The sequence below is a fragment of the Plectropomus leopardus genome, chromosome 17 (genome assembly GCF_008729295.1).
Source record: "Plectropomus leopardus isolate mb chromosome 17, YSFRI_Pleo_2.0, whole genome shotgun sequence".
NCBI lineage: Eukaryota > Metazoa > Chordata > Actinopteri > Perciformes > Serranidae > Plectropomus > Plectropomus leopardus.
In genome coordinates, this window is record NC_056479.1 from 11241874 (window position 1) to 11256577 (window position 14704).

General features: G+C 38.5%; 1 protein-coding gene across 1 annotated transcript; it reads right to left on the reverse strand.

Annotated features, from left to right (window-relative positions):
* Window positions 1-9899: 9899 nt before the first annotated feature.
* si:dkey-208k4.2 (P43 5S RNA-binding protein-like) lies at window positions 9900-12527 on the reverse strand. The gene is made up of 9 exons (XM_042505508.1): window positions 12352-12527; window positions 12143-12243; window positions 11968-12064; window positions 11731-11819; window positions 11380-11453; window positions 11117-11197; window positions 10802-11031; window positions 10491-10544; window positions 9900-10182 (listed from the first exon to the last, which is right to left on the reverse strand). The coding sequence occupies exons 1-9, from the start codon at window positions 12484-12486 to the stop codon at window positions 9919-9921; spliced, it is 1125 nt and encodes a 374-aa protein (XP_042361442.1). The 5' UTR covers window positions 12487-12527; the 3' UTR covers window positions 9900-9918.
* Between the last annotated feature and the right edge of the window lie 2177 nt (window positions 12528-14704).

Genomic DNA, 14704 nt, shown 5'->3' on the forward strand with positions numbered 1-14704 from the left:
CGACATAATCTGCACCACAGCAAGACACAAAGCCATTTGTTAGGCAAAAAAAGATAAATAACCACTGTCACCGTCCCTGCCTGAGACAAAGAAACACACTCACCTTATTATGCACTCTTCATAGAGTCATCTTTGCACAATTTTTCATAAGAACGGCGGAAAACTGCAAGGATTATAGACTGCAGATGCAGACAAAGGAAGCATAGGAAAAAAATTGCAAATGAATATTTTCCTGTAAAAATTACCCCCAACAGAAAACAGAGCGTGAAGACAAATAGCAGAGAAGCTAAGGAGAGCTTTGATGTATGATGTGACAGGATTTAATGATCAAGAAAAGATGATAAACAGCCTACAGCTAATGGTAGGTCACTGAGGGGCATTTATTATAAAATGATGAGAAGAAAAACAAGATCTCTTCTGTCCTGCCAATAGACCAAATGTTCCCAATAAAGTATTCAATTAAGAAGTGGTCCTGCAGAGGGAAAACCTTTTTCTCTGAATTCTCAGCTCGCGACACAACGTCAAAGGAGTCTTAAAACAGACACCATCAATCTATGCTTTTTTGGATGACTTTCAGTGTCCTGGACACTGCTGCGCCTGTTCCAGTTTCCTAGGAACTAGGACCTCCTGCTTGGATTGTCAATTTTGTGAGCCAAATGAATTTGTGTAGGCAAATTTTGCCAGCATAGATTCACTGTCCCGATTCACTGTTTGTTCAATAGCTTGTGAGTCATGGATTTACAGCACCATTAACTTTGTCTGAAGGAAGGCAAGCAAAAAAGCGGGGGGCAAAACTGTCCCTTTTAGACCGTTCAAACATTCATGAAGGAATATTAAATCACCTAGAGTAAAAGCTTAGTGAGGTCAGTGGCAATGACATGACTGCCTGCACACACTAATATATTAACTCTGTGCAAAGGTCAGTGTTGAACACTGAGGGAAGTCTAGGGTTAATTTGAAGGACTATAAGGTCATGTTGGTCTAGAGCGGATGTCCTTATAGAATAATGCAACAGGCAATATGCTTCTGGTGTTGATACTCACTAGAATCATTTCACTGTTCAAATAAAACTGAACTGCAGGTATCTCATTTGTGTGTGAATGTGAAGCTTGAGAGGTTAAAAGTTGAAATTTCATCCCTAAAGTCCCAGTCTATTTTTTCAGTCATGGTTGCAGCGTCGCTCTAGGGATGGTCGGTCGGTCCACCACTTTGGTCCAGACTAAGATAACAACTATTGGATGGATTGCCATTAAATTTTTTCACAGACATTTGTGTCCCCCTCAGGATGATTTTTAATAGCTTAGGTGATCCTCTGACAGGTCAGAATTCCAATTTGTCCAATACTTTGCGTTATGTCTACAGTACATACCTTTGAAACTAATGGCTTTAGTATCAGTCACATTAAAACGCTAAACATGGTGAACATGGTAAACATTATACCTGCTTAGCATGTTAGTATTGACATTGTGAGCATGCTGACATTAGCATTTAGCTAAAAGCTCTGTGCTTCTGTACAGCCTCACAGAGCTGCTGGTATGGCTGTATACTCTTGGTCTTGTTCACCCCCAAAATGAAAAATACATATTCCTTTTACCTGTTGTCAGGGTCAGGAAGGCTACTTTTGAAATGTAATAGGTTACAGTCTACTTGTTATCATGCAAGTAGTGCAACTATTTCATTACTTCTTCAAAGCAATGTAACTTATTACATGTAATTACTTGTTGATTACTTTTCTAGTAAAGATTTTAAACAGGTGACTAAAGCTGAAAAATGACTGGGAATGCCAAAAGAAGGCATCCCTGCACAATGAAAAGATGCAAAGCAACAGAATGACTTTTATATTCTACATACAAACTTTACAAATAGAAAATATTCGGAACCCCTTTGTAATCACCAACACATCTATTAATATTTTTTATTTAATTACATATTTTCTTCCCAGTAACTGTGACTGATTACATTTACATGTATTTTGTAATTTAATAACGACTCCCCAATCCGCCTGTAGTGCTGTTTACCAGTCTGTATCATTTTGGTGTGAGTTGCCAAGTGGTGGAGATATCAGCTGTAGAGCTGCCGTCTCTCTAATATAATGGAACTAGATGGCACTCGACATGTGGTGCTCAAAGCACCAAAAAAAATACATCAGAAAAACTCAATAGCAGTGTCTCTTTCCAGAACGCATGACCCAGTTACTCAAAATAATCCACAGACCTTGTTGTGAGCAGTTTCATGTAGGAACTATTTTCTTTCTACTGAATTTTACCCACCAACTATATCAACAGTGTGTGACAGCTATGTTAATGCTCAGCTGAGGAGGTTGCCATTTATGTTGGGCCTACATCTCATACTTCCATGAGCACGAGCCTCTCATCCATGAGTAGATGCATGCTCGAAGTTACGGTTTTGCAGGTGTAAAGAAAATATTTTTGCCATCTAGTTACATTATATTAGAGAGAAGGTAAACATCTCTTCAGCCGATATCTCCAACACTTGGCAACTCACACCAAAACAATCCAGATAGATAAATAGCATCATAGGTAAGAGAAAAATATGTACTTTTGATTTTGGGGTGAACTGTCACTTAAATTCTTCCTTGAAGCAATGGTTTTAAAAGTAACATAACCAATATTTCACAAATTCATTATTTTTAATCTTCAAAATGATTTTAAACACATCTTCCATCATCAGCCCTGGATCAAACCTTCTGTGTTCAGACGAATGAAAGCTCCACAATTTATCACAAGTGGCTCGGCCTTGCTAACAGCAAGACTCATTAAATGATTTTCAAGGTAACACCTTGAAAACATTAAAAAAAAAAAATCTAAAATGATTTTTATTATCTTTTAATCTGCCACTCACAAAGTAACACACACGTCAGAACTGACCATGCTTTTTAATTTATTTTTGGCACCACAGGTTTTTAAGCTTGGCATGGCTTGCCAAACAGCTGCAGTGCTGAACACTTTGATGCAGGCTGAAGAGCTGAGCGTGTTTACACCTGTGCAGAAGGCTGCCTATCTTGTGCTTATTTTGTTAATCCTGTCGGTTAAGCAGGCATGTAGTTGTGTTACAGCTACAAAAAGCTCCCTTCAAACAGGGCCATGGGAAAAGGGAGAAAAGGGAGGGGAGAAGAGGTTTTGGGTCATCTATTCTGGAGGAAGCAGGCTAAATCAGGGCATGACGACTGTATATGGTTAACCTACTTCGATTTATCTCCTTGTTTCAGGATTTTCTCAAGCAACGTTTTTCTTCTTCTGTGACTGCCTGAGTTTTTCCCCAGTAGCAATGTTCTGTGAATGAGACTGGAGAAGAGAAATGTGGGTTACTACTGGTAAAAAAAGAAAAGTATCCTGGGTGGAATAAAGGATAAGACTTTATTAATAATAGGGTGAACAAAGGAACACCACAAACTACCTCAAAAATTATCTCAGAAATTTTAGAGTTGTTTTAGCACCTAAAAGCCTCAGAGGTTAATATAATGTGTCCTCTAAGTTGTTTGTTAGGAATGCACTTACAGTTTTCATGAATTCTAGCTATTGTTCCTATGGAAGCTGCGCAGTTATTTTTACTTGTTGGCACAGAAGCATCTGCCAAATGAATACAATGCAGTACTTGTTCATTTATAGTTCGACCAAAACAACCATCTACATTGTTTCTTGGCAGATCTGTGACAGTACAAGAATAGACCTTCAGTGTCACTGTTTGTTGTGTTAGTGTTAAAGGCAAAAAGTGCTTATTTACTGTAGTGAAGACATTAGTTGAATCATTTTGTTGCTTGTCGAGCCACTCAGTGAGCGCTTGTTCCTGTGGGTCAAGGCAATTTTTATCAAGAAGCTGTCGTCACCAGAATAAACGTGATTCACAACAGAATCAAGGTATTTCAAGTGTTTTATAGGTGCATTTTTGCCCTTGTGTGGCCAAAACAAACAAGGAAATGTACATCGCCAGTAATTAAAGCTTCAAAGATAAGATTTATGTGAATAGACTGTACATGTTTTTGCAGCCTGAATGAAGCAGAGAAGTCTTCACAGACACTTTGTCAAAATACAAATCACTTCTGTTCTGGAGCCACCAGCAGATCAATGCAAATTGTGACCCCTTTATAATGTCTGTACACCCTGTTTATTGAAGCTTTTCCTTTACTTTAGAAACTAATTATCCATTTCTGTTGATAAACTCTAAATTAATCAGCAGTCAAAACCCATCTCAGCTTTGTCATCACAGATGTCCACTGTTGATTTGCAGGACAGCTTGAGATTTGCATTGAACATTTCAGCCCTGTCAAACTTTAGTTACACTCATTAGCATAGATTAAAACATAGAAGCCAATAAACAGCTCACACTGATGAATCATGTGAAATGTTTTTTCCCACATAACTGAGGCTGTTATAGGTTGGAATCAATGTAGAGTGCAGTATGATTTAAAAAAAAAACCCAAAACAAAACAATGCCACTTTTGTCAGGTTACATTTACATCTCTGTCAAGAATCATATGTAGCTATGACAGTAGACGATGCTTCAAATATGGGTGTTGCTGCAAACACAAATCGTCAACGCAGCAGCACATTAGATCTATACAATCAGCACAGTTTGAAGATGGGAAAGATTTGTGTCGCCAATTCAGCATCTGACCAAATGTCTCTCCTTCTGTTCCTGAGTGTGACAATGAATGATGGCCAGAAAAGTGTTTTGCAGAAGATTATGATATTGCAGTAAAGTGGACCTTTAACCTATTGGATATAAAATGTCATCACTTCATCATTATATCCTGTTTGACATTTGTGTGAATTTTTTTGTTAGAATTTGCATATAAGTTACTTAGTTATGGCCTAAAACATGATTTGTGAGGTCACAGTGACCTTAACCTTTGACCTTTGAACACCCAAATCCAATCAGTTTATTCTTGAGTCCAAGTAGATGTTTGTGCAAAATGTGAGGAAACTCCATCAAGGCCTTCTTGAACTATTGCATTCACAAGAATCAGACAGACACAAGGCCACGTTCACCTTAAACACCAAAATCTGATCAGTGAAGACACAGGGACCATGACCTTTGACCTAAGACCACCAAATTCTAATTACTTCATCCTCAAATTCAAGTGGATGTTGGTGCCAAATTTGAAGAAATTATCTTGAGGGGTTCTTGAGATATTGCATTCATGAGAATGGGACAATCTGAAAAGATAATACCTCCGGCTACAGCTATCACTGCATTAACACTAGAGTGATTACAAATATGTATAAGATGATGACTGATTTTTTTCACTTTCACTATCAGCTGACTTTTTTCATAGGGTCAGAGGAACTAATCTCTCTGTAGCAATTATAGGGCACACGATAATAAAACTATTTAAAATCCATCATTTACCCATTAAATGTTTTCTTAGAGCTCATCAGGCAATCATGAATGTGGAATGAGTGTCCCAGTCTCCCGTGCTGTCATGGTTTTGTTGTGACTTTTCCTTTGTGCTCCTCTGTGAATCACATGCTGCACAAATCAAGCTCGGTGTGTTACACCAAATGTCATGCTCACTATCTGGATAATTGGCATGGCCTTTCCACAGAGTCAGAGGGTGATGGTGAGTTGTGGTTAACTGTTTGTGATTCAGTTTGACAGTGTTGCTGGTACAAGTCCAGTGCTTGGCATCTATGACAGCAGGCAGCGTCATCACTCTTGTGGGACTTTGTGGCACCAGTGGAAAACAACTCTTCTGTCAACAGGGAACATCTAATCACTCGAGTACTTTCCACACCTGCTGAACACCTGCAAACACAGACTCGTTTATTCTGAAAACCCCACTGAAAACAAGAAAAGGAACAGAGCAAAGATTTACGAAAACCTTGTTTGCTGCGTTGCATCACCATAGAAACAGGGCCATCCTTTTAAATTCCTGCTCAGCAGAGAAGTGTTGACTTTGAAAGCTTTGCTACGCATCCAGCCTCACATTTTAAGAGGCACTCAGTGTCTTACTGATGCTTTTATCTGTGATTCTGACATTTTACAAAGGAATGAGATACACAGTTACAGAAGACACTGCCGGCTGCTGAGGCATGTGTTTCTGTTGTATGAAGCTGTGGGCAGACCCCTCAGATCCAAAGAGCCTGCAGGTCAGCTGTTGTAAGATAGGTTAATGTATGGTACCTAAAGAGGCAGAGCAGCAGCTAGTGAAGGAAAAAGAAGGAAAGTAGCCCAAGGCTGCTAAGTCAAGAGAATGACCTTTGGTGAAGCAAAGAAAAACACAGCACTAAAGACACTGTCTGAACTCAAACTGACAAGCTGCTACAGAGCTTAGCTGAAGCTCTGAAATGGACTCTGCCTTGCTCCACTGGACTGAAAAAAATGAATTGTTTAACACAAAAAGGAGCAATTTCGCAGAACTCTTGAAACAAAAAGGAACCTTTTTGATTTTAAGATGTAGCTCTATTTAATTTTCTACAGGTAATTTTTGACTGTAGGCGAACTCCAGAAGACGTTATTAAAGTCAGCTCCTAATAATAAATACTCTATTTTTAACCTTATTTTATCAATAATGTCAATGGGTTTTATCATATTCATTTTATTTTCCATTTTATGTTATGCATTCTGTGCATTTAATTTTTATCCTTATTTATCTTACTTTAACTAGTATTTTAAGTTGCATTCTGTGTATTCTGATTGGAGTTTATTTTTACATGCAGGTATTATTATGTCTTTTCATGTGGGGCACTTGGTGCATGTAATTTATTTTTTGTAAAGCATGTTGGGCTACATTTCTTGTATGAAAGGTGCTATACATTAATGTATATTATTATTATTATTATTATTATTATTATTATCATTATTATCATTATTATTATTATTATTATTGTTATTATTATTATTATTATTATTATTATTATTATTATTATTATTATTATTATTAATACTAAGGCTTACAAAAATGCACTTTTTCATTCATATTCCAAAGGAACTGTCCTTCATTCATAGGAGGATAGGAGGATGGGGTGGCTGCAGTGTGACTTCGGTTTGTGGTTGTTTTTGTTTTACACTCTACAAAGCAAGAAATATTTTTTCCTTGAGCCTCCAAGTCACTTGAGGAAAATGCATGACACTCCCTCGGCCATGATTTAGTTGTTAAAAATGTACCCCTTGATGTTTGAAAGTTAAACGTAAAAAGTTGAAAAAGAAACCCTGTAGTTGAAAACAGCCTCGTTTTTTTCACTCTTGTCACACATGCTGGTTAGTTTGTGCAATCTGTTTTATGATTAAAATTTAAATGAGACATATTGAATAAAATGATTTTGATTTTGATCACGATTTTAAGCTCAGATTTGGTATGTTTTGTTTTCACTTACTGAAGTGTTCATCCCATAGTTTTGTTTGCAGACCATTTGAAATTTAAAAACGTTAATTCCAGTTTTTAATGCGGAAAAAAAGAAAGAAAAAATATAAGTCCCTCCCCAGTGCATAAAAAAGCACTTGAGGTGCCTCTCCCTTTTTGCACCACCCACTCCCCTCTCACAGATGACGAACAGTCCCTAGTGGCAGGAAAGTGTAACATCTCTGGCTGCAAACAAAGCTGCAATGATAAGTCAATTAATCAATTAGTCGATCAGAAAATGAATTGGAAACAGTTTTGATAATTGATAAATCATTTAAATTATTTTTAAGCAAATTTTTTTTAATTGTTTTCTGCTTCTGTCTGTTTTGTACCATTGTAAACAAATTGTGTAGCCTACTATTTCCAGCATTTTATATGTAACTTAAGTGGTCAAATGTACTGAAACGTTTTTATATTATTACACAATACAGTTAATAGGACACATGTCTAGGTAGACCTCTCAGTTTATATGCAGCATTTTATTTATGAGATAATTTATGAGGTTCGAGTTAAGAGCGCCACCTCCTTTGTCTTCTTCTACGGATTCCTTATGACCCCTTTACCTGTCAGTGCGTGACAGACGAAGAAGAGTTGTTGGCGTCGCACTTAGCAATGTTGGCTAGCTACTAGCGAAAGACTTCATAGTAGTCTACTAATAATTTGTGGATATTTTGTTCCCCGCAACTTTAAGTGTCTCTCCTCGTCCGTAGTGAAGTTATTTGGACCATGGCGTTTCGTTGTTATTTCACGGCTCACTGCTACTTGTTGTAAAGTTTCGGATGCTAAGCTAACTGTTAGCATCGACTGATGTTGAAGCTGCAGCTATCAGTTTTATTTACATGGAAATTCTGCTTCATTCTCTGTCCTCCTGACAGGTAAGTAATATTGTTTTATGAGCTTTTTGTCCATGTCCAATACTTGAAAGACTCTAACGAAGTAACATATTTAACTAACGTTTCTGTGCTCAATTACTGTTATGAAGTGCTTTACTTGAGTATTTTAATGTCCTTTATGCTCCTACGCCACTGTCGTTACATTTCAGATATTTACTTCCACTACACTTACTTGACAGCTTTATGTAACTTAAATTTATTATAAAATTGCATTTGCATAGTAAAGCAATGTATCAAAAGTTATAATTCATTACAGCAGAACACCTTTGGTTTTGCTCCCATTTTGTACAGGTTTAAGTTGCAGATGATTTTAAAGTGGCCTTTATTGTGATCATCCCAATAAAAAGCATTTTGGTGTAAGACAGGGTGGATTGATAATCCTGGAAAAGAAAAAAATGCTTACTAATACAAATTTTAAAGTTGTGACCAAAATTTGAGAAAAAATATATCTACTGAGTGCGTAAAAAATGTCTGAGACTGTTACTTAAATTTGTGAAAAATGAGGGAAAAAAACAGTGATTCAATACATTTTTGTTCAGTGTATATTATAATAGAAGTCTGACGGCTCAATATTGCCATTAGCTACCTTTAATTTCAAGTAATAGTGCCAACAAACAATGCACAATAACCCACTGTCATAGATTTGTTTATTTGGATCCCCATTACTAATGTTGCAACTACTCTAGGGTCCACTCAAGGTAAATATTACATCATAATGTAAAACAAATGTGTAATTAAAAATCTTGGACAAATGGAAACAAAAAATAAATGCAAATTAAATGATTAATAGAGAAAATGAATAGCCTAGTTGACGATGAAAACAGATGTGGCTCCACTGCAATCCTAGAAAGCCCATTAGACTAACCCGAGTGATAAAACTTTCTCAGATTACACAGCCACATTACAGTTCTTTTGAGTGTAAATGTTCCTGAGGTCAGAATCTAAACTGCAGTAGCTTAACCTCTGCTGAACAAAACTGACAGCTGATACGCATCTACTTCATGTTCAAAAGTCTCATCCACCCCCAAAAGTGACATGCTTTGTGACTCAGCGTTTACTCATGCAGGTCCTTTTGTCCATGCTTAATGAGCTCCAAAGTGTTCAGCAAATGTCAACCAATATGTGAAGGCCAAAGCAAGCACAAGAGATATGCTAGAGGAGAACAGCTGTTTGAGTGTGCCAACAATGAGATGCTCTTTCCATTGCAATTAAATGAGATTGAGCAAACAAATCTTAGTACTGGAGATGACACCACTCCAGCAGCTGCTGCTGCTGATGGGCACGCCTCCAGGACTGTTGATTCGAAGCATTTAAAAGACTGTAAAAACAGCGTCACTATGCCACACTGATCAAAATGAAATCATTTTATTGGGTCAACACATGTCATGTTACAAAATAAGCATTTCAATTAGGACCTGTTTGTCTTCAGGAACAACAATTCAATCTTTGAAATTCTCGAAAGCTTGACATCTGTGTCAAATGACATTCAAAATAATTACACTGAAATTGAAATATTTAATGTATGTCCTCTACATTAAGAAAACTCAAAAACAGAGAGAGACCCAATTTCTCAATTAATACAAACAACTTAAACATTTGCACAGATTTCAGTAAGTTCAAACAAAACAGTCTAAATGCAGAGCTAGTCTGGATAGATTTTATTCAACCTTTTAGCGGTGCGACCTCAGGCTTCTCCTCCAAAGGACAAGGCTTTTTGATACCAAACAGATTGCGCAGGTTGACTTCTGGGTCAACATAATGAGGGATCTTGCGTTCATTGAAGAGGCCTGAGAGGTTGGTTTCCACTTTGGCACGGTGGGAGAGGCGCATGCGCAGAGCGAAGAGGGCACGCAAGTTTTCCTCCACAAGGGGCAGATGATGTCCATCCAAACGCTTCTGCCAGGATTTCTTGGGCCGCTGACGTTTCTGTCGAGGTGAATTTAACCAATTAGGAGTTAAGTTTCAAAACAGCACAGCAGTTTTTGTAGTTTGATACAGGCTATTGTTTGAAAACACTTAAATTGTAGAAATCTGATATTCTTGGGCACAAAATCATTTAAAACCCCAACTTACTCAAGTTTAAGCTGGACAGAAGCACAGAGGAGTCGGATTACAACATGTTTAAAGAGTGATCCAAAATCAGTAGTCTCCTGGCCAGATAAGCTTTAGAGCTCACTACTGTGTGGTAGCTTTAAGTTCACATCTGCACAGCTGAATACTGACGTCAGACTAACCTTCAGAGTGCTGGCGCTTGTGTCATGGCGAAGCAGGTGTCTGGTCATACTCTCCTGTGGAAAATAAGGAAGCCATAATGTAAAACACAGGTTGAAACAACACAACATGCCAGTAAAATGTGTAAAAATGTCACTTATGATAGTACATTCTTCACAACCACTGTCAGATTACTTAAATGTCCTTGGTGTAAACAGCATCCCAATCAGAAAATTGCCTTTTAAAATGGCAGTTTTGCATGATGCAAATTTAAAAAAATGGAATTAGATCGATATATCTCCTTACAAGGACCAGTAGTAGACATGCTACTTACCCGCATAGCAAACGTGCGTGTACAGTCAGGGAAGGAGCATCTGTATTTGAGAAGCTCAAGGTGCACCTTGCGGATGTGGTGCTGCAGGTTAAAGGTTGTGGAGAAGTAGGCCTGGCAGTCATCCCTGGGACAAACCAACACGGGCTTATGGGAAGCGTGGATCCGTTTGTGCCTCCGCAGAGCATCCAGTTTCTTAAACACCTTCTTACACGCTTGGCATGTGAACATTGCTATGACAAATTTAAAGAATTGTTGAAAAACAAACAATTGGGAGAGATTTCAGGAAATTTTGAAAATTGAGGACAACATTTTTACCTGGATGTTTGGCCTTGTGCTTCTGAAGTTTCCCCCAGGTGCGTTCAAATACCTGGCAGTTAGGATGAGGGCAGCGGTAACCTGCAGGGACCAAACAAAACCAATGAGTATTAAATTTTTTTTAAAAAAAAGCTTAATAACCTTCTGGACCCCTCTGACAAAACCATATATCATGCAAACCTTGTCACAACCTCATTTTAATTAAAGAATTTTACACGGACTGAAGATGAAAGGCCCCCTGCTAAGATTGAAATTAGACCAACCTGCATGCTTCTTCTCATGGGCTTTGCGTGCAATATGGGAGTCAAACATGGAGGCACATCCATCCTTTGTACACCTAAAGCACCCCACCAGGGACAGGCAGAGGTAAAAATAAATTTAACTAAGTCAACTGGGGCCACACCCACTCATTTATCTCCTGCTAGAGACTGTACTCCAGGCATCAAAGATCTGATTAATTAAAATGGCAAGTGCATTATCTTTAACAGGCAGTCTGGTTCTGATCTCATTTCATTAACTCACAGGACAAAGCTACAGTCTGCTTTTACACCACAAGATTTTACACCAGCAAAATCCAATCTTTTTTTTTTTTTTTAGATTTTCTACAGACATACTTGAACTTGGCAGGTGCTCCGTGCTCCTTTAAGTGCAGTTTGAACAGTCTGCGTTTTTTGAAGGTCAAGAAGCAGTTTGGCTGGTCACACTGTGAAAGGAAAAACATTTAAGCGGTTAAAAAATGTCAAAAGATTTGAGAACTAGCTGCTCAACTTCAAGAGTTTCAGAGGATGACATTTGTTAAAATGAAGCATTTTGGCGCCATCTCGTGGATACATTTGTGTACTAAGACAAACCTTGAAATATTTGGTTTTGTCTCCGTGGGCGTAGCGCACGTGTCTTTTCAGCTTGCCTGCATGGATGAAACTCTGCTTGCAGCTCGCAAATTTGCATCTGCAGAAAGCAAAATCACAAAGAGGTGGCGTGTTGTGGTTATAAGGAAAACCAGTAGAAATGTGACTTTTGACTTACTGGAATTGCTTCACCCCTCCGTGCTGAAGCATGTGTCGGCTCAGGTGAGATTTTCTCGAGAAACAACGACCACAGCCATCAACTGTGCAGACACACGGGCGCTGTGGACATAGGGCAGCAGTTTAACATGTTTATAACCAACTTTTAAAATAATCAGCACAGTGTTGTCTTTATGCAGTAGTTTTGCAAGCGTTGACTCTCTTCCTCACCGCCCCGGTGTGCACCGTCTCGTGCTCCCTCAGTCTCCACTGTCTGGTGAAAGTCGCTCCACAGTCCGCGTGGGCGCAGTTGAACAGCTGCAGCGGCGGAGCGCCGGCAGGTCTCTCGCTGCGCACACCGTTCATTTTCCTCAATGTCTGAACACTCAAAGAAATTTGATATAGAAAGGCGGGCGCTTTTGTCAGCCTGTTTTATAGCCTCTTGAAAGAACTTAATTGGTTAATTAGCAGCATGGGGTCACCAGCAGAGTTGGCTGATTCAACACTTTGTAACACTCAAGATGTAAAGCTGAAGCTAATTAACCTAAATATCTTCTTAAACTGAGCTATGTGCTGACAAACGTGAAACACGGGCAAGCCAAGGCATGTACCAGACTCAAAGCCAGACAGTTGTTGCCTGTCAGTGTTAAATAGGACTAGCATTTTTTTTACTGCATGATCCGCTGTAAAGTAGGGTGGTTTCCAGAAGACATCACAAAGAGAAAAAACACAGGAAGTACATAACATTAGAATAGTTATAAAATGAGACTAAGTTAAATGTAGTAGCCGACTAAACCTCTTACAAAGAATAGAACTGTGTGCTCATGACTGATCATTTAAACTCAGCAGTGTACAGGATTAAGTGGCATCTAGCCATCAGGACTGCAGATTACAACCAGGGAAACTTCCCCTGTGTTCTTTATGTGAACTCCTGGATAGTGTTAATTTCTCGTGAGGTTTTTACTGTGAGCAGAATTATCTACTGAGGTCTATTACCCATCCAAAACAAACGGAACAGGTGATTTAAACCAGGAGAAACATCGAATAAAGCAGTTTCACGGTAAAATCAGTGTTTTTCTGACACCGTTCAGCACCCTATGTAGACAAACAGCTCATTATAGGTAAAGAAAACAACTATCCTTATGTTGATGGTTTTAGACAAAAGAAAACACACTTATTTTATTATGTGTTTTAATATATCCCCCATAATCTTACACACTAGGCCTTTAAAATAAAAGCAGGACTATACCTGGTTGATAAATGGTACAATTAGAGATTTTGATACACTTTAGATTAATCTGTTACTTGATGCAGTTGCACAAAGCACAGTTTTTGTAGCTGTAAGTGTGATAGTGCTGTTTGCACAGTAGAGGGTAGTGTGTCTCTGTCTCACAAGGCATTTATGTTGACTTCACTTGCCATGTGTTTTATCACAGATCTGTAATGATTAAGTCAAACTCCTCTAAGGCTGCAGCAAACGGTACTTTTAAATATAGTTTTAGTTTGGAAACTGTTGAGACTTCCCTCGTGTCTTTTTCATGCAGAGTCAAAGATGGTACAGATGTCTAATATCTTTTAGGCCTGTCAAAGATTTTGTTGGAGGAACACATTTGAGAAGATTGGTGATAGCTGCTGTAAATGGAGGAAGTTCAAGTAGTCATTCTCTTGTGATTATCTTTTTAAGCCCTTTTCAGGGTCCACATGAATTCCTGAGATCCTGGGATCCATTAATATTGATAACTGTGGTGTACAAGTGAAGCACAGCCAGCTTTCTCTCTGCTGCCCTGACTCCTCACTGTTCTCTTTGCAGTTTTTGTTACTCAGCTTGACCACTGCTGAATACTTAATTTGCTGCATCAGCGCTCATCAGATTAAAATCACTAAAAGAAGCATTGGTGATGTTTGTTTTTTTCCCAGATTAACAGTAAAAAGGCCAGTCTGAACTGATTCAATGTCTGTTTTGAATTTGAGAGCTAAAATATCTTAGCAGTCTTTCTAAATATTTGGGAGAAAGGACAGGATGATCACATTTGGCCCTTGATGCTGCGCTCCTCTCGCTGCTCTGCCCTCCATCTTTTCCCTGCTATCTCTTGATCCTGTTGGTCTCAAAGGGGGCGGAGATGAAATATTCAGAGGGGGCTGTCAGTGCACAATGTGCCTCCATTAGCAGGATGTGTTGCTGGATGGCTGCTGGAAGACTTAAAATGCATCAAAGAAGCTAACCCTGCAGGTCACAGGGCTGAGACAGCAGCACATAGAGCACCGCAGGTCTCCAGCTTCAGTGTTTGATCTGTGTTTATGGTTCATAATTATAAGAAACCAGTTCATTGTATGTCAGTAATTTGTCCTTTTGAAGTACTGTACAGGAATTTTCATGCCATAAAGCACTATAGTAAATGTATTTTTAGTGTAGTTCTATAAAGCAATATGTTTATTTTGATCAAATTTTAAAGTAGCCTTACCATTTTCAAACATTCTCGTAGGGTTATTATTTATAGTATTGTTATGAAACATGGCTGGTCATTTTCAGTGTACCAGTATTTTTAATTTCATTGACGTGCAGATGTGTGTGGTTTTCAGGTCT

Bases quoted from the DNA above. Each gene is read 5' to 3' on its own strand.
- si:dkey-208k4.2 (XM_042505508.1), bottom strand. From the start codon at position 12,486: ATGAACGGTGTGCGCAGCGAGAGACCTGCCGGCGCTCCGCCGCTGCAG. The intron at 11,454-11,730 runs GTATGTCTGTAG...GGGGTGCTTTAG, and splicing joins GGAGCACCTGCCAAGTTCAA to GTGTACAAAGGATGGATGTG. The intron at 11,032-11,116 runs GTAAAAATGTTG...AATTTGTCATAG, and splicing joins GCACAAGGCCAAACATCCAG to CAATGTTCACATGCCAAGCG.